This window comes from Dioscorea cayenensis, chromosome 8 (genome assembly GCF_009730915.1).
Source record: "Dioscorea cayenensis subsp. rotundata cultivar TDr96_F1 chromosome 8, TDr96_F1_v2_PseudoChromosome.rev07_lg8_w22 25.fasta, whole genome shotgun sequence".
In the NCBI taxonomy this organism is placed as follows: domain Eukaryota; kingdom Viridiplantae; phylum Streptophyta; class Magnoliopsida; order Dioscoreales; family Dioscoreaceae; genus Dioscorea; species Dioscorea cayenensis.
The window spans coordinates 8,468,149-8,487,931 of NC_052478.1; the positions used below are offsets into that span (position 1 = coordinate 8,468,149).

Here is a 19,783-nt window from a genome sequence, read left to right on the forward strand (position 1 = left end):
GTCTAAAGCTAAACAGTTTTTATAATGCCCTTTTGCTTAAAAGAAAAAATCTATCTATTGATTACGCAAATATAGCATCATTTTCACAAAACTTTGGTCTTATAACAAAAATAAATTATTAAAAAATCCCAAATAATAATAAAAAAAGGGTCAAATCAACTAAACCACTCCGACCAGGCAACATTGCCCTGACCGGCAAGATCAGCCCGGCCCGGCCCGGATGAACCCGTTGACTGACTTGGGTGTGTTCAAGTCTTCAAGATTTGTGCGTCGCCACTCCCCAACAAAAGTTTCCCGGGAAAAAAACATTCAAAATGTGGGACCCACATCTTCCTATCCAATCACATAGTGACAAGTGAGCACAAATTTATGAATAAAAAAAAAATCACTTTCTTTCTTTCTTCCAATCCATACTTTTCTATATCATGTACAAAAGAGCTATCTCAATCGCATCTAACACCCCACAATTTTATGAAATTGTTTTCTAAAATATTCTTTCTCTAGTATTATTAACTATATTTAAGTGGGTGTGTCCATGTGAATAATTGCTTTTTATAGGGTTATAAATGCAAAAAGAAAAAAATAGTCCAATTTGAAGCCTTTTTATATATGATCCTGGAGTAGAAAGTAGTTTCAAAAACCTCATCTTTGCTCCTCTGTTTAGAGCTTTGCTCTTCTTCTTGAGGTTAAGGCAATGCTGGGAATGAGTTCTTTCTTCTCCTTTCTCATTGCATTCCTTCTCTTTCTCTCCCTGGTCACTGCTCAGCTAGCAAAGCCATCATCTTGGCAGACCTTGAGTGGTATTCCTCTTTCTCTTGCTTTCAATTTTTGGGTCTTTTATGGAGTTTTGTTGGTATTCATCTGAGTTGTTTCACACTTGAGGAGAAGTTGTCTTTTTTTGGTTTGATCACTCATGAGTCTTTTGAAGGTTTTGTATGGAATGGTTGTAGGGATTTGTTTGATTTTGTTGCTAGGAGAATTTTGTATTATTTATGCTTGTGTTTTTATTGTTGTGATGGTAGAAAGATTGGATTAGTTTGTTCATATTGCTACTGTCTTTATTGGATATATTAAGAGTGATTTTGTTTGTGTTAAGCTTTTGTTCTTTTTTAGATGTGATTACTCAGCATGTTGGTGATTTCTGATGGAAATTTTGTTAACTTTAAGAGATTTGTTATGATATTGGATTAGTTTGCTCATATTGCCAAGTTTGTGAGATTAAGAATAGTTTCGCTTTGAGGAAAGCTCTGTGTGTGTGTATGGTTGATAAGTATGACTGGATTTTGATAGAATAGTTGCATTTGTAGACATTTGTTTTGAGATTGGTGAAAGACCGACTATTCTGTTCATATTGCTAGTTTTCCTTCTGGAGAAAATTAGTTATAGGAATTTGTTTGGAGATTGTAGAGAGATTGGATTATTCTGCTCATATTGCTAACTTTCTCCAATTAAGTAGTTATTTTTTTTTTTAAAAAAAAAGTTCCTGCTTTTGATTGGATTCTGCAAATTTCAGTCATGAATTTCTTACCTTAAAAAGCAATCATACTCAGATTTTGCTTTCAGTTCTGTCAAATTTTTTTTTTTCTAAAGTCCATTTGGACGATCATTTGTTGTTCCAATTTCAGGTTCTGCCCCGTTAGTAGTTGCCAAGGGGGGATTCTCAGGGATCTTTCCAGACTCTAGTTCAGCAGCTTATGAATTAGCAATGATGAGCAGTAAAACTGATACAATTCTATGGTGTGATGTACGATTAACAAAGGATGGCTTTGGAATCTGTCTTCCTGATATCAAGTTAGACAATTGTACCAACATTGCTTATGTATTTCCTAATGGGAAAAATAAATACATCATTAATGGTGTCCTCACAAAAGGATGGTTTTCAGTGGACTATGCTTTGAAAGATCTGGCAAATGTCGGCTGTAAGTTCTTCAATTTATCCTACAAACCGAAATTTTCTGTTTCATACTTCGAAAATGCTGACTACTCCAAATTTAAGTTCTTGTTGATGAATTATGACCTATATATTGACAACACCTTGCTCATGCAAGCAGTAGTTCAGGCAATTTATTCTCGAACCGAGAAATTTGATTTGGCCTATGGAATCTTTGGTGTTGAAGATGTAGTAGCTCTTAAGCCACCAGGACTATGGTTAAATATACAGGTCCCTATTCTTAGACTCTTTTCAGTATCACATTTCTAAATCAAATTCTATCACAACATGATATTTGTTTTCTCAATTACAATGCAGCATGATGCATTCTACAGTCAACACCTTTTGAACATGACAAGGTATATACTTTCAGTATCAAAAAATGTTACTGTAAATTATGTCTCATCACCAGAAGTTGATTTCCTCCGCAATCTAGTGAGAGAATTTAGGGGAACCAAGACGAAACTTGTGTTTCGATTTCTCGAGTATGATGATACTGAACCTACCATGAACCAAAAATATAGTTCTTTATTGAAAAATCTTACCTTTATCAAGACATTTGCTTCCGGAATTCTTGTGCCCAAGGAATACATTTGGAATGCAACAAATGAACCATATCTACTACCTCACACCTCTGTTGTCACAGACGCACATAAAGTAGGACTTGAAGTATTTGCTTCAGGCTTCCATAATGATGCAATTATTCCCTTCAATTATACCTATGATCCTTTAGCCGAATACCTTAACTATGTGGATAATGGTGACTTCTCAGTCGATGGTGTGCTTACCGACCATCCTATAACCTCATCGGAGGCCATAGGTAATTTGCACCATATGATACATTTTCAACAATCCTTGATGGTTGTTCAGAGTGTTGATAACTAGTAATATATTTGCAGATTGCTATTCTCATATGGACAAGAATAATAACTCTGATCTCGGTATGCAGATAATTTAGTATTCTTCTTTTGTCCTACTCCTTATAATGTCAATGACTTGTAATTTGTCAACCTAATTCATTTTGTTATATCATCGGTTGATGTTTCAGGAAAGCCGACTATTATCTCCTACAATGGAGCTAGTAGTGACTACCCAGACTGCACAGATCTTGCTTACAATCAAGCAGTTCTAGATGGTGCTGATTTTATTGACTGTCCTGTTCAAATGACAAAAGATGGAGTTCCTATATGCATGAGTTCAATAGACCTTATTCAAGTTACTACAGTAACAACATCGGCTTTTAGAGCGCGTATTTCTACATTACCTGAACTTCAGGCAGCTACTGGAATTTTTGTCTTCAATTTCACATGGGAAGAAATTCACAATTTGAAACGTAAGCCTAATTTTCTTTTGAATTTGCTTCAAATTACTTTGAAAAAACTGAATAATCCCATTAATCTAACATTTACTCTCAACTCTACATTTTATTTCAAGTCATGAATGCCTTCAAAATTTTTGCCTGCATTCTCTCGTATCTGTTTCAAAATGTTCTGCTGTTTTTGTGCTTTGTATTGAGATTTCCTTGTGAATTCATATCCTTGTACATTTTGCAAAAGCTCTAAGCCTGTACTTTTTTTAATGCAGCCGTTATATCAAGTCCAGAGATAAACTACGGCATGGTCAGAAACCCAAGATTTAAATACAGTGGGCAGTTCATGAAATTATTGGATTTTCTGGCATTTGCGAAAGACAAGGCCTTATCTGGAGTCACTATTAAAATAAACGTGAGAATTCTCAAACTCTACCACTGTTTACATTTCAAATTAGAAGGGAATAATACCAACCAAATTCAAGCATAAAGATGAACTCACTGAAAACCATTAATGTGCTACCTAAATGTGAACACAATTTTCCATGATCAATTAAATAGTGTGTTTCCTTTACACTTGTGCAGAATGCTGCTTTCCTTGTGGAGAAGTTGGGCTTTGATGTAGTCAATGAAGTCATCAACGCTCTAAACAGTACAGGCTACAACAACCTCTCTACTCAGCAAGTTATGATCCAATCAAACAGCAGTTCAGTCCTGATGAAGTTCAAGCAGCAAACCAAGTACAATCTCAGCTACGTGGTCCACGAATCCATTAGCAATGCCGATAACTCCTCCATTGCAGACATCGCAAACTTTGCTCACTCTGTGGCCATTGACAAGAAATCTATATTCCTCGAAAACTATAACTACATTATTGACCAGACACAGGTTGTGAAAAGATTGAAGTCTGCTGGTCTTGCGGTGTACGTATATGTTCTCCAGAACGAGTTTGTAACACATTTCTGGGATTTCTTCATGGACCCATATGTGGAGATCAATTCATATGTTAATATATCAGGAGTTGATGGCATTATCACCGATTCCCCGCGAACAACTAAGACATATAGAAGTACGTATCATGTTAATCTTTTCTTCAGTAATGCTTACTTGTGCCATATTTCTGAATCATTCTGTGTGGGCGAAACAGGAAATACTTGTGCAAAATCTGGTGGGTTTCCAAATTATATGGAAGCTTTAGGAGTTGGCACATTATGGACACTTATTCCCCCTGTTGTTCTGCCGCCGGCTGTTGCTCCATTTCCGGTCTTGGATGCCGCTGATGTTTTGGAGTCACCTCTGCCTTCAGTAAAAGGTGCAAAAACAGGGCCATCCACTTCTCCATCTCCTCCAACTGCACCAGCTCCAAGTAGTTCAAATGTCCACCTAAACTCTGTTGCTTTAATCTCTCTCTCTGTAATAATGATGAAATTGACGTTGTGGTGAATTTTAGTTATTGTACTGATAGTTCTAGGTTTTCCCCCTTGATGTTATAGTTTGCTCTTGTGCGCCAATCTATATATGTTTTGCATATATGTTGAGATCAAAACTTTGTAATTGTAATATAGTTCAATATTTTTTTGATTTTACATAGCAAAGGTTAATTAATTTATCTCTTAATAAATTTTTAAAACTAGATGAACAAAGATTTATCAAAAGAGAAGAAACAATTGTATACCATCATTAAATTATATAGCGAACCGATAAGATTGAGTATGGAAAAATGCCACATATTCCACCAATGGTGAAGATGAGGATGAAATGGAGGTAAATCATTGACAAGGTAGAGTGGCACTTGTGATAAATCGTCAGGCAGTAGATCATTTGTCGGGTTAATATTAGTGGGGTAAGAGAAGCTAACTCTTTAACCGGATCTAATATTATGTGTAATCTCTCAATACTCATTAAACAAATACAAGAACTCAAAGCTACTCTTGATAGGCACGACGGGGTCATCCAACTTGAGCCTTTTTAAGTTTAGGACTACAAATATTCAAAGAAGATTATATGATTAATTTGATAGGGATGATATCGGCTAGAGGCAACAACAATTAGATATATACTCTAGAAGATATATATACCCGAGTTAGAATATCCCATATAGTCCAAAAGTGAGCTGTTAGATTTAGTCTCCAAGCGGACCACATCATAACTAACGTAATGGGAAACTAGAGGAGATGGAATATGTATCTGAAGTAGTTTTATAATTAGGTAGCAAAAGGGCAACCAAATACAAGATGGATAACCATTTCTTTGACCACCGACAAAGTACATATATAGTTACAGCCATTATATTACAACCCTTCTTCACAAGATTCTCAAGCATGAGGATCTTGTTGTCCTACACAAGCTGGTTAAAAATGTTAACTTTATCAATGCAAGGTAAGGTCTTTGCCAAATAATCAAACCTAAAAGGTACATGAGTCCACTGTCATTAAAAAAAATAATAATAAAACAATGTACCAAAAAGACCCTGCTGCACTCAAGTTTCTAAGTATTGCAATCTTGCCCATAAACAAAAAGATTCGGAAAACTAACATGAATATCCACAAGCACTATAAAATCAACAAGGATGTCTTAACTGGAAACCATTAGTTGTAGAGATCACCGGGAGGTATTGCTATTGAGCCACTAATTATAGCATCTTTAATTATTATACTATCCTAGAGTTTAATGCATATGTCATCTCATTAATTCATTAAACTCTTACCCATTAAACTATCTCATATAATAATTATACCATAATATATCACCTACAATCATTTCATTCATCATTTTAACTATTTATATTAAATATTTCATTAAAACATATTTATTTAAAAAAAATTAAATATTATTAATGAAATAATTAAATAATATATTAAAAATACATATATAAAATAATAAAAATATATGAATAATAATAAATTATTATATTATTATTAAAAAATTAATAATATTAAAAAATAATTTAATTTGTGGATGATAAAAAATAAAAAACAATTTATCAAATTGATGAATAAATAAAGAAATAATTTAAGATAAATTAAGAATATTAAAAATATTACGTAATTAAAGTCATTATTGAAGAAAATAAATATGCTTTTGTTGTATTTTGTTAATTAGCATGAGAACATCTATCAAAATTTTCAGGGTCACTGGTAGGAATCGGAAGGCCACTTGTTTCTGTGTTGAGTTGTTGACTTGCCATGGTCAGATTGAAAAAACTCTGTCCCTAAAATATAGGATAACTGTATGAAAAGCTTGGTTGATTTTGGACGTTTGGATAAAAGTGTAAAAAATTTTGTGAGTTTGGATAATTTTGTGAATTTTGATGATATTAAAAGTTTTGCATATTTGGTAAAAAGAAATAATATGGAAAACTTTGAAAATTATTTGAGAAATTTGGAGTTTGGGAAGATGGATGAGTATTTTTATCCATAATAGGTAGAAAATTTAAAGATGAAGATGTGGAGAAGAATATAGGTTTTGTTTGAGAATGTGGATGTATCTATAGTGATGAAAAGTTTAAAGAAATTTAACTATTCGATGGATGCAGCCATTAAAACCTTTAAATATTTTTTTAAAAAAAATCTTTAATTAAAAAGTGGAGCATACCTATTACATTTAAATTTAAAAAAATTAATTTAAAAAAGTAAGTGGATCCTACCAATTAAACGGTTGGTGGTCACTAAGTTCTCAGTGGCCATAGACATTCTCTAATGGGAGGAGAATTTGTTGAGCGCTCAATGTCCACTCAACAAATTCCCATAAGAGCTGCTCTTATACCAGGTAGAGATATGTCCCCCATTCCCAATAACGGGTAAGATACAATTGGGAAAGACTGTCAACAAGTAAGTATCCTAGACCAAAAGAAGGATTATCTTCTTGGAGGAAGATGGTAAACTGGATAACTAACAATTATTAATAAGGGTAAACCACACAAATAGTCACTAAACTATTGGGGTATTCTTGTTTTGATCATTGAACTTTAAAAAATTCTATTTAGGTCACTAAACTTTAGTTTTGCTTCCAATAAAGTCACTAGGGAGATCGCCGTTAATGGCGTCTTGACGTGGCAAGCGATGTCACATGCTTTTTGTCACATCACTAAAGTTCAGTGACCTAAGTAGAATTTTTTAAAGTTCAGTGACCAAAATAGATATAATTCTATAATTTAGTGACTATTTGTGTGGTTTATCCTTGATTTTTTTCCCAGGTTTTTGTTGTAACTGTAGATTCAATTTTTCTTGTAAAGATGTATTTATAAATGTATGGAACAATATATGCATTCAATAAATCAACTATTGAATGTTCCAAAATGACATTCACAAAACACAATTATACAAACCGAGTTTTGGTGAAATAGTTACTTGTATTGATAACTAAACATAATTATATTCAAATCCCAAGTTGATGCACAAAATTGGCAGACATGCCTGGCATCTAACAACTTGACAAAAACCCTGGTTCATATGTAATGGTCTGTTAAAGCCAAACAAAAAAGAGAAAAAACACTTGACATGTCTACTTTCAAAAACTAAGCCTACTGAAGACTTCCACAACATGTGCAACCTCCCCAATAACAATCCTTCTGTTAATGTGCACCCTTGGAGAGTTGTTTCTTAGTATTTCTATCATATTGAGACACTTTCCTTTTTCTTTGGGTCATATTTCTAACTTGTGGCAAGTCCCTTATATACCTAGAAGGCACTTGTCTCCCTTGTTATTGCCTACATGCATTTTCAAAACCAGTTCCAGATACAAAACTTTATTGTGTGTTTGTAGCTTAAAGAAGAACCCTATACAGCAATTCAAAATAGCATGAACCATCATAGCAGAAAAACATTGTGTTTATAACCTGAGCAAGATGAAAACATTTATCTTGATTTTCAACAAAGAAGAAACAAGGTGTTCTACTAAAAATTGGTCTAACTACTCTTGAGCCAACCTCAAAAAATAGTCACTAAACTATAGAGTTATTCCTATTTTGGACACTGAACTTTAAGAAATTCTATTTAGGTCACTGAACTTTAGTGACGTGGCAAAAAAGTATGTGACATGGCATGCCATGTCAAGACGTCGTTAACAACATTCTCCCTAGTGATTTGATTGGAAGCAAAACTAAAGTTTAGTGACTGAAATAGAATTTTTTAAAGTTCAATGACCAAAATAGGAATAACCATATAGTTTAGTGACTATTTGTGTAGTTTACCCTATTAATAATGTTCCCCAAACCTTATCTTCTACCATCATTTGCTAGTAAAATGTTATGATAAACTTAGCCCCCTCCCCCACCCCCCGCCCTCCCCAAACCACCACTTGAATTTGTATAATTGGCGACATATGATAAGGTGATACCTCTTTATGGATGAAATTTGATCCGAACCAGAGGAAGTCCTACGAATCTTATTAATTGACTAAATGAACTAGTCGGGTAACTTAATCACTAACATCCAATATGTTAGAATTGAGAATTATGTGGAATTAAGGAGGATGTGTCTCTTTTCTAAGGACTTTTTATTTTTAAGGAGATATCCTAGAATATATGAATAGAATAAGTTTCATTCAGCCTTGACTGCTAGGGCGTTTGGTAGAGATTGGTACCTTTAGATAAGTGAGAAAAAGGGAAACCTATAGAACAGTATAGGATCAATGCCAAAGTCGGGTTGGGGTAATGATCAAATTGGGAAAAGAAAAGACAATTTTATTAAAATGTATGAGAAAACTGAAAACCTTCAATATATATATATATATATATATATATAAGATGAGTTTAGGAGTTTGATTATCCTAAAGTCTATATTTTCCACCTGAGAGAATGATGAGGTCATCCAAATATTGAGGGTGATACATTTTGTGCTACTATTCCAGGCCCTATGTTCACCTTAATTGAGTACATGATTAAACATAGCATTGAGGGAGTTAGCATCCAATGTGAGCAGAAAAGGAGGATGTGGATCACTCTATCTTAGTCCTTATTGGTAAAGAATATACCCATGTGGAAGTCCATATACAAGGATGATTTTTTGACAAGAGGAACAGACAGCTCGAAGGCCCTGCTAAACCGTCAGAGATGTGCACAAGCCTCGGTGGAGCAAGTGGGGGCAGGGCCCATGCACACATGGGTGATGAGACCATCCGCACATAACCACCGCTCACATCTCCCAGAAATGTGCCCTCAGCCTATAATCGAACTCTCACCACTCGGTGAAGAGCTCTATTGGCGATCCGTATACCAATAGACCATTTGGTCGTTGGCCATGTACAAGGATAATTGCCTTGGAAGTAAATAATATAGATCTAATCATTTGATATAGCGGGACCCAAAGCTCGAGCTATGAGGGAGTCAAGTAAAAAATCCTAATCAACCATGTTCAAGTCCTTGGCAAAGTCTATTTTGAGTATGTTACAAGGGATTTTATGTTTTTAAAAGCTAAATATGGACTCTTTGATAATGACAATATTGTCAATGATACATCTATCTTAGATGAAGATCAATGAGATGCCAAGATTATGGAAGGACATGATTTGAAGTTATGAGATGATAAGGCTAATGGGGTGGAAGTCCAATTTATTGCTAAGGGATTTTACTTTTGATATGAGGGCGATGTTAACCCAATTGATATGCTCGAAGATGATGTGATCGTTACATAAGTTAGTAAGAAGCTTGAGGATGTCACCTTGGATAATAGTTGAGTTGTTTTAGTAAAAAAAGGATGGGGAAAGCATTAGATGTAGGAGCCTTGTCTACCCAAGCTCAATTGTCACTCTTTTGATTTGGCCATCTTCCCTAATCCAGTCATTATTATGGGAAATGCGGTGGGATATAATTACAATTTCAGAGACTATTCATCACTAAATAAAAGATGGGATTGTTGTTTTCGGTAGATCTCTTCTTATTGCAAGGTAGAACCGAGGTCTAAATGCATAGCAGAGTCCTTTGCAAGTTCATTCATCAAGAGAGACCTAGTCTCACTACATATGTCTAGGATCTCCAGTTCCAAAAGAATAGCCTTTCCATAAGTTTGTGGATCCAAATTTCTTCTTAACCCACATTTTAAGTTTGGCCTTTTGATGCAATAACTTTTTAGCAAATATGTACGAGCCACATCCCACCAAAGTTGGTTATCCGACTAGTCACTAATCAATTCCTCTAAGCTCTCGACTGAATAGTAAGACTTGTAGAAGTTGAAAGTGTGGAGTCAAAAATTATGTTCACTAGAATGAAGATATATGGAAATGTGATCAGATCTAAATCTTGGAAGGCTAGACTAGTTACTCCTATAATAAGGAGTACTAGGCATGTGACATAGGTTATATTGATCATACCTTTATGTTTGCTTTTATGTATATACTCTCTTATTAGAGACAAAGAGATAGATAAATAATTATGTGACTTTTGCAAGGATGTGCATGCAAAAAGATGATCCATGTATACATTTATGTCATTCTTTCTCTCTCCTAATCACTCCCTCCCTCTCTAAAAAAAAAATTTGGGGCTTTATGACTTATAATGTTAACCTTTAAAGGTTTAGAGTTTTTCACGGTGCTTAGGTTCAAAGGGAAAGTAAGAAAAAAATAGAAAGAAAGAAAAGGTTGAATTTTGTTTCGATAGCCAAATTTTAATAAGAGAGAAAATGAAATGTGGTTTGATAAACCTTATTTGGTTAATTAGGGAATGGAAAATAAATGATATATAATAATATAATTTACTTATTCTAACTTTGTTATTAAATAAAAATATTACTCCCTCCGTTTCTAAATACATGTCGTTTTAAAAAAAAAATTATTCCAAAATAGTTGTTCTTTTACAATATCAAGGCAATATTTATTTTTTTTCCCAATTTTCCCCATCTTCAATTTCCTAAGTTATATAAATAAAGAGAGTAATATTTATAGTCCTTAAAAAAATACATAGTTTCAAGAGAGGGATAGGTCAGTAATTTGGTTGTTTTTTATGTTAAAATTTAGATAATTTAATGCTATCCTTAATTCTTATGTGCAATATCCTTAAACGACATGTAATTATGAATAGAGGGAGTACTTAATAACAAAAATATACAAAAATTAAAGTATAAAAAAAGAAATGTAGTAATATAACAATGTTTTGGGTAATATCGGCATGCGATCTACATTGATAACTAGGGAATAAGATCAACACCTCATGATCAAACAAACTATTGCAAGATATGAAATTTGATTACGAAGATCAAATCTAATGTGGAGGATGAGATGTAAGAATCTTTTGGACAAGATTAGTAACATTAATTAATCTGCAAGACTGGATAAAAAAATTTAGATTGAAAAAAGTGATATTTGTAATTAATTAAAAAATAAAGATTACTATGGTTTTCTTTTTAATTATAAAAATTATAAAATTTTTTAAAGGTTGTTTCTTTGAGTACCATCCCAATTCCCAAATTGAGGGTGTAAAAAAAAAATAGTTTAAAAAAAAAAAAATTCCTCTTTGTAAATTAAAAAGATTTATCCAAACAATCATAGGTTCAGCCTAGCTCTGTTTTTTTAGGATATATATAGTTTTTTTAGGGTTTTGGGTTTGGTTCTTTATGAGATTTAGGAAAAAAAATATTTGGAAAATTATATGAAGTTTGAGAAGACTTCTTTAAAATTTAATTAAATGGATAAAACTCGGATCATTCGAAGCTCTGAAGGCACTGTCCATGGCTTCCACAACGCTCATGGCAGCTCGGCCAACGCCTCCATCCTCTCCTTCGCTGCTTCAAATGAAGCAACGAGATGCTGTATACGTTGTAGCGGTGCCTCTGCGCGCTGCCAATGGCCCGCCCCAGATGCTCGTCTCCGCAGCCTACTCTCTCGCCCTCTGGGATGCGCAACACTTCATGGTCGCCATCAAACCAGATCCATCTCTTGCCCAGGTATAAATCTCTTTCCTTAGGTATCCTTTCTTTTTCTTTTTTCTTTTTTTTTTTTTTTGTTTCAATTTTGCTCAATTATTGAGTTTTTGGAGTGATTTGTTTCAAATTGCAAGCTTTTGCTTCATTGTGGTTCGTTTATAATTCTCTTTTTTTGTGTTTTCAATTCAATTTGCAAGCTTTTGAATGTTCTGTTGTGGTTTCATTCTGATACTTTTTGTCATTGTTCCATTTTTCTGAATTATTTTGTGTCACGTTGCAAGCTTTTGAATGTTTCGTTGCAGCTTCATTAGTGATTGATCCCATCCCTGGTCTGAATCTATCTACATATAATCCTCTCAAATGTGCTCAATTTCGCATTTTTGCTGGACCTGTTTGTATCTAGTTGCAAGCTTTTCTTTTTTTGTTTTGTTGCAGCTTCATAGTGATTTATCTCAGTTCTTGATCTGAATCTATCCCTATTTAATCCTATTTTTTTGTTTTAAACTGCGCTTAATTATCCATTTTGTTGCATTTGTTTGCATCAAAATGCAAGCATTTGAATGTTTTGTTGCAGTTCTTAGGTTCAACTCTTTGTTCATTTACAAATCCTTTGTTTTCCTTCATGTTCAATTATTGAATTTTTTGAAAATTTTCCTTTGCAGGATGCAAGCCCATTTTTTTTTTCATTGAGTATGTTTGTTAATAATGTGTGTTCGGGTAAGATCCATAGGTGTGGGGTTAGTTACATATGACATGTGTTCAATTAATGAGAATTATAAGATGAGAATTAAGAAGGGTTGTACATTCAACAGTGGGAGAACAAAAGGAGAGTTTTTCTTCCACGCAAAAGAGTTGTAATTCAAATGATCATTCTTGAACTTCAAGATTGAGACGTAAGGGTATTTTTTATCCATTCTTTTCTATAAAAACATTTAGAGTTTCTTTGATGTTCAATCCTTTTTAAAGAAGTTATCATTATGTCCTCAATCAATGCACTTGTGGTCTAGAGTAGACTTTTAACACTTTTCCTTTGCAGGCTTTTATTTTTGATTTTCAACCTAAAGATCCAGAGGGCTTCTATGCAGCATTTGCAGCTGCATTTCAGAGACCAATCCCAGGTAATAGATGTTATTTTATTAGTGTCAGCTTTCAGTTGAGATTGTTACAAATCTTGCTCGGATGCTTTTTCTGCATCTAATCTCTTTAACCTTTTTGAAGGACTCATACTGAAGAGGGCAATGAGGAGGCTGCCCAAAAGTAGGTGCTGGTTTGTTGGTTATGCTAGTTCTGATGGTGTAGATGTTGCTGACAAGTTCAGTGAAGATTGGCCTACGGATTTAATAGTTGGCAAGCATGATTGTCGCAATTACACCAATGGTATTGATTCTTTGTTCTTGACATTTTTATATGGTCTGTGTGTCTAGTATTGTGATGGATGAAGTTTTCTATGATTGAGTTCCTAACAAGTTCTATTTAAATATATGACCAAGCCCTCATTGATGTGTCTTTTCAGTGTTTGCTATAAAAAAAATGTATGCAATTAGAAAGCGGAACTTGACCTATATTGTGATTCTTATATATTTCTTTCCCAGTTTTTGGTTGGCTTTAATTTTGTGCTGGGATGTATTAGAGCGAGCTCTTTAATCATGTTAACTCTTTTCTAGCATGCCTTTTTTTATGCATCTGGGATGATGCTTGTTAATTTATATGGTTTATATTAGCATGCTATCACACATTTTTGTGCGCAAATATTACATTTCTAAGTCATGTTTGTAGAACTGGTAGAACATCTGACTGGAGAACAACGGGTGCTTGATCGATTAAGAGCAAGTTTGAGTATTTGACCCTCTGCTTCAACTTCGAAATAGTTTTCCCCTACCTTGACTCTTCTTGTGCTGAAGTTGATGTCAATCTAGTCACAAACTACTCAATGAAAAGGTATGTGTCTCTCTTTGCACTTTTGCTACTTTCTTTTCTTATACATGGTGTTAACTGTTTCATCGGTTTTCTTTTTTTAGTGTGTACGATATTGTAGGGGAGAAAGTGTGAAATATTGTATATGTATAGTGTATGTGCTTGATCTCATTCTCTCATTATCAATCTAGTTGTTGCTGGACCTGTAATTCTCAAGTTCAACGCAAAGATTCAATTTTCAAACCTCATCCAAGTCTCTATCGGTTTATTGGTTAACCAAACTGACTGGTTAACAGCCAATGCTTCCTTTACCTTCTGCACTTTGGAAAAGGCAAAGCGGTTTGTGTACAAGCATCTTCCTCTCAGATTAAGACTGGGCATGAAACATGATAGAAAGAAAGAATCGATCTGTTGCTTTATTTGTATTCACTGTTCATGTTCTCTTTGCACAAAGGTGGTCACTTACCTCTTTTTTTTCGTACTTTGGTTTATCAGGACATGGAAACCACTCACATGTCTGACGAGAATCCATGACGATCTCATGTTTTATCCGATGGAATTTGAACTCGAGGTGGTGATAAGTGTTTGCGTTTTTAAGTTTTTACACCAAGAATTATTGGAGCATCTTGTTCCAACTTGCATTATTATACTGAGCAGCTATGTCGTGGATCTATATCATATAGCCAAATAATCTTGATGGAATTTCGGTTTCCGCCTTCTATGACTTGAAATAAGGTTCCCTTGCAGATCTCATCTCTTATATTGAAAGAAGCAAGTTTATAAAGAATTTCCGATATCTATGTGCATAAAATGTATGTGGTGAATTATCATTGCTTGTGAACGAAGAAGAACCATTTTAAGGATGTGAATTATATTCTCGGTTATGTTCTTCGTTAATTTTTTTTGTTTGTATAAAACAGATGTATCGACTCTCATCGCTTAACCGGAATGAAGATAATATTATGCATTTTATTTTGCAGCGTGCATTGTGATTGTGTCGACTATGATAAAGTTATGAATGGCTTGAATTTGATCTTGATATCTGCTTATAAACAGGGTGAACTGGAATTCAAACCCGGCCAACCCGAAGCCCGGCTTTTCTATGACCGGGTTTCAGCCCGAGTTCAGGTGGCCCGGCCCTTAGACAAGGCAAAGTGCACACCATTCTTTTGCACCACAAAAGATCCAATCATTGGTTTTATCATTGTCATCTCCACAACGACCATGTGAACCTTCTGTTCATTGATGTTATGAGCTTCCAGCCCCCTGTCTTCAATTTCAATTCAACAGATAAAAATAAAAATAAAAATAAAAAATTAAAAAACAAACCAAAGAGAATTCCAAATCTCATGAACTTGATTAATTATAACTGTATGATCTCTATAGAAACCCAAGCAATTCATTGAGAACAAAGAGCAATACAAAACCAAAACCCTCCATGAATCCAATGATCAAAAGCTTTAATTTTTCCAATCCAAGCCATGAACACACACATCACAGCATGATCATAATCATAATCATCATCATCATCATCAACACTGTATCACTCTGCCACTCTTAATTTCTATCCTGAAACTAAACATAACTAAACATAAATAGCATATCTCATGCTATCACGTACCATAAGATAATCCATCTCCGAGGCCCTTGGAAGCTCACCGGCCGGCCAAACATCACCGGAGCCATCACCGGGCCGACAAACAAGATAAGATACCGCTTCAAGAGGAGCAAGCATCAACATAAAAAACCCGGAAAAAGGACTACCTCCTCGGCCGGTAACCGGGTTTCCTATTAGTCCATCACCATCAACTCTTCCTACCGAACTTTCATCGGCCACTCTCGCCGTCTTCTTAGTTAAGCTCAGTCTCCGTTTCACAGCAGCCAAGACACGCCTCATCTCCGAAGAACAACTAGAGCTTACCATGCAGTGATAGAATTCAGAACAAGGTTGGAAAATTAAGGAAAGAAGATGAAAGAAGCTTGAAGCCTTGCTTTAGGCAATGGTTCAATCACTAGCAAAGGCTTATAAAGGTGTGAAGTGGGGTCTGGTTCATCTAAAAGTCTATTCCATTGCCACCATGGGTTGGCATTATCTCCAAAGGAGAGCAAGTTGTGGAGGTGCCAATAAGATTGACTACTTTCTTACCCCCATTAATACTCTATCTAATACAAAATACACAAGAGAAGGACAAGGGTTGATGAGGTGAGAAACCATGGAATAGTTTGACCACTCTCCCACTTGGTTTTTCATTTTCATGCAATGCAGTAATTATTGTTATTTGTTAGTGTTGCATGGCTTTTAGGGTTAGGCAAGTTAGGTGGTGCAAATGCTTGCTTCCAAGTTAGGTTAAGGGTTTCTATCTTATATTTGCTTTTTGAGGCATATGAATGTGTCACCTTTTATAAATCATTTGATTATTTTTATTTTATTTTATTTTTTATTACTATGCACTTAGTGCCAAGAGAAAAAAAATCTACTGTTTTTTTTTATTATTTTATTTTTCTAAAGTTTTTTTTTTTCTAGAATTCTCTTTTGTTATTATTTTTAAAAAAAATTTATGAATACTAATTTTTATAAATAGTTAATTTTTTTTTTGTTTTATTAATTTAGATTTTATTTATAATTTTTTTAAATATTAATTTGCTTAAGACATCATATATATATATATATATAGTGTGAGAGAGAAAATCTATTGTGGTTGTTTTTGTGTTTAATAAATTTTAGAACTTGATTCCTACCTACTGCCCAGTCTCTTCCAGAATTCTCTTTTGTTATTTTTTATTTTTGTAACTATAAACTTATTTATTATTGTTGTTTATATTTTTTAAATTTATAAATACTCTCTCTCTCTCTCTCTCTCTCTCTCTATATATATATATATATAAACACACTAGTTAATTAGGTTAGATTTTCTTTGAGCATGATAATAGACTTTCCAATTCTATCACTTTTTATAGCTATCTAATTCTATCACTTTATAGTGAAGATTGAATACTTATTGATAAACTTGTACGTCTTCTACTGTTTATTCAATAGTTAATTAGGTCATTAACTATAGTTTGGAACTTTAGACACATGAATGTTAATTAGGCTGGACTCTATTATAGATTCTCTTTCTTTCTTTTAAGGTTAGGTTAGAGACTCTAAATTAAGGTTTAAGGTACATAATGACTAGGTTTCTCTATATATAAGTTTATAATTAGGGATATTTAGGACACATATTTTAATTGGGTAAACTTATGGGAAAAGTAAGAAAGAGAAGGAAGACGAGAGAGAGATCAAGAGGATTCGGCGATCAAAATATTGTATATCCACTTTTGACTGTGTTATTATTTATAAACTTATCAAGATTCATATGAATAGTGGGACATCAATGAAAACTGCATTATGAACAAAGTACTATACATCCCATTTTTTACTGTACTATTATTCAAAAATGTATCACGATTCATATAAATCAGGGGCATCAACATAAACTGCTCCGCACTATGTATAGTATTCTGAAGACTGTTGGATTAAAATCTAATGGTTCATGAAAAACATCACTTGCGTAAATGATGCAGCTTCAGTTTTAATTAGGTCATACTATTTAGGGTTAATGCTTTGTCCGTCCAACTTTGTGCACTGTTCTTCCATTTGAAGTGAATGTTAATCACTTAAATATTAAACACTCTTTGTAACCGTTTAAGTTTGAAATGGGAATATTATATTTTTGAAATATGATAACTTGGCCAATATCATCGGAAATATGATTACTAATTTAATACATTCTGGCAGAATGTAAATTTTTGTCCTTAATATAATTTTCAAATTCAATAAAATCTCAAAAATATTAACTTTAGAAAAAATTTAAAAAAAAAAAAAAGAAAATTTGCCTTCCAAATTCTAACCTTCAAACTTGTCTTCCTTTTCTTTAAGTAAGTTTAAAGTTTGGATGAAGATAAAAATTATTTGAGATTATTTTTTTCCCAAATATAAAGTTAAAAGAAAAATTTATATTTATTTAAAATAAATTTGACTTAATTAATATTAATAAAAATGAATTATATTAAAATTAAAATATTAATAATAACATAGATTTATTATTAAAAATTTTTGATATTTACTTCTAAATATTATGAACTTTGATATATTTAACATTTATTAGATAAGTGCATTTTAGTAAAAAATAATTTGTAATGAAAGATTTCCCGCTAACCAAATACGGTAATGTTACATTCCAAAAACGACCCATTTCATTAAATCACAATTTAAACAAATATACATAAAAATGGATTTGTTAAGTCCGGATGGTAGTAGTGTGGTATTTTACTGCTCAACCTCTCATGCAACGTAATTTTACACACTCAATGTAAAATCAAACATGCAAGAGAAAGGAGAAACACGAATTGGTTACCCAGTTCGGCACAACCTGTCTATGTTGGGGAGACCGAGCCCCGGAAAAAACAATCCACTAAAAGAGGGGGGAAAAAGAAGAGTACAACACTCACACTCTCACTTACACAATGACAAAAAATCACCCTCTCTAGATTACCCAATGCCCACTCTCCTCAACCCATACACTTGGGTCTCTCACTTGTGGCATATCCTAAATCTTAGAGCAAGGGTCTCTTATATAGACATCTCCATGTCCCAAATATAACGCCTCCCCTTTTAGAATCTCCATGGCTTCCTAACTTAAAAACCTTACAAAGTTAGACGTTGCAACTCTTATTGTAATAGAGCTTGCAACGTGGCCCACCTACTAATCCTGACTAAGTTCTAGCTTCCTTTGCAACCCGACCTTGTGACGCCCCTAGTCCTCCCGACTGTACCAGTCTAAGTCGATGCAGTCAACTCCTCCCGAACTTTCATTGCCTCCTCACATCTTATCAGCAAATCCCTCTCCCGATGGTCGCACCCATTAAGGCGAGTCTCTATCTCACCAAAGATGGTCTACAAAGATCTTCAAAAAAAATTTCCCAAACTTGATCTACATTCATCCAAGTTTGGTATTCAATATTCTTGTTACTAAACTTGATATCTTTTCATCAAGTTTAACTCTTCAATATCTTCCAAGCATGATCTTCAATCATGCATCCAAGCTTGGGTCATCAATCTTCTTCAAATATATGTACTTGCCAAAGATAGCTTGTGCCCTGCTTTAGAGTAGCCCTTGAATAGCTTGAGTCTCCAAATTGCTTCTCCCATAAATAGCCTTGTGTCTTCAAGCAGCTCTGCCCATAATTAGCTTTGGATCTTTTCTTCAAGTTGAGTTGCAAATTATGGTCTTAAGAATCTTCATAGCTTGGTGTTGCCTTTCTTAGTTTGTTCCTTCAATTTAACTTTACACCAAACTAAATATCTCCAAATCTTTGGCTTCCAAGTAATAAATCTCTCATGAGAAGTAGAGTTACCAAAAATAGATTTTATTATCTTGGATTTTAGCAAAGATAGATTAAATCATAACTTTAGATTTTCTATTCATTACTTGCTCTTCAAAAGAGATCTTTTCACCTTGATGTTTCTTGCCAAAAATAGTGCCTCCAATAATAGCTTTCATGTCTTCATTGTGCCTCACCTCATCTCATTGCAACTTCACCCTACCATGTCAACTTGATTGTCAGATCATCGTTTTTTGCCATGTCTTTTTCTACATGTGTCAAATGATGTCAATCATAGAGTCTAGCTCTAACAGTATTGAATTAGGAAAAACTTAATTCAAATTCAATTTGATTATATTATTTAATAAGTTAATTAGGATTGAATTAAGTTAAACATATGACTTGTAACAA

At 33.8% G+C, this 19,783-nt stretch overlaps 3 protein-coding genes across 7 annotated transcripts; 2 read left to right on the top strand and 1 right to left on the bottom strand.

Annotated features, from left to right (window-relative positions):
* Positions 1-640: 640 nt before the first annotated feature.
* Positions 641-4,769, top strand: LOC120267746 (glycerophosphodiester phosphodiesterase GDPDL4-like). 2 transcript variants are annotated; one of them, XM_039275425.1, is made up of 9 exons: positions 641-800; positions 1,626-1,919; positions 2,052-2,161; positions 2,249-2,750; positions 2,830-2,871; positions 2,979-3,263; positions 3,515-3,654; positions 3,825-4,308; positions 4,387-4,769. In XM_039275425.1, the coding sequence occupies exons 1-9, from the start codon at positions 695-697 to the stop codon at positions 4,680-4,682; spliced, it is 2,259 nt and encodes a 752-aa protein (XP_039131359.1). In that variant the 5' UTR covers positions 641-694; the 3' UTR covers positions 4,683-4,769. The 2 variants fall into 2 exon arrangements, with proteins under 2 accessions (XP_039131359.1, XP_039131358.1); XM_039275424.1 differs by having other exon boundaries at positions 1,626-2,161.
* A 7,065-nt stretch (positions 4,770-11,834) lies between these two features.
* LOC120267585 lies at positions 11,835-14,980 on the top strand. 4 transcript variants are annotated; one of them, XR_005538497.1, is made up of 5 exons: positions 11,835-12,115; positions 13,131-13,212; positions 13,313-13,471; positions 13,871-14,347; positions 14,504-14,980. XR_005538497.1 is itself a non-coding variant. In XM_039275264.1 (4 exons), exons 1-4 carry the CDS (start codon positions 11,900-11,902, stop codon positions 13,936-13,938), a joined length of 525 nt encoding a protein of 174 aa, XP_039131198.1. In that variant the 5' UTR covers positions 11,835-11,899; the 3' UTR covers positions 13,939-14,980. The 4 variants fall into 4 exon arrangements, 1 of the variants encoding a protein (XP_039131198.1); XR_005538495.1 differs by having other exon boundaries at positions 13,871-14,032; positions 14,200-14,980; XR_005538496.1 differs by having other exon boundaries at positions 13,871-14,032.
* A 391-nt stretch (positions 14,981-15,371) lies between these two features.
* On the bottom strand, positions 15,372-16,026 carry LOC120267586. The gene has a single exon (XM_039275265.1). The coding sequence runs from the start codon at positions 15,930-15,932 to the stop codon at positions 15,594-15,596; it is 339 nt and encodes a 112-aa protein (XP_039131199.1). The 5' UTR covers positions 15,933-16,026; the 3' UTR covers positions 15,372-15,593.
* Positions 16,027-19,783: the final 3,757 nt, after the last annotated feature.

Excerpts from the sequence above, each read along its gene's own strand:
- LOC120267586 (XM_039275265.1), bottom strand. The coding sequence starts at position 15,932 with ATGGTAAGCTCTAGTTGTTCTTCGGAGATGAGGCGTGTCTTGGCTGCT.
- LOC120267746 (XM_039275424.1), top strand. The coding sequence starts at position 695 with ATGCTGGGAATGAGTTCTTTCTTCTCCTTTCTCATTGCATTCCTTCTC. Across the intron at positions 801-1,625 it reads ATCTTGGCAGACCTTGAGTG|GTTCTGCCCCGTTAGTAGTT; the intron begins GTATTCCTCTTT and ends TTCCAATTTCAG. Across the intron at positions 4,309-4,386 it reads AACAACTAAGACATATAGAA|GAAATACTTGTGCAAAATCT; the intron begins GTACGTATCATG and ends TGGGCGAAACAG.
- LOC120267585 (XM_039275264.1), top strand. The coding sequence starts at position 11,900 with ATGGCTTCCACAACGCTCATGGCAGCTCGGCCAACGCCTCCATCCTCT. Across the intron at positions 12,116-13,130 it reads CAGATCCATCTCTTGCCCAG|GCTTTTATTTTTGATTTTCA; the intron begins GTATAAATCTCT and ends TTTCCTTTGCAG. Across the intron at positions 13,472-13,870 it reads TTGTCGCAATTACACCAATG|AACTGGTAGAACATCTGACT; the intron begins GTATTGATTCTT and ends TCATGTTTGTAG.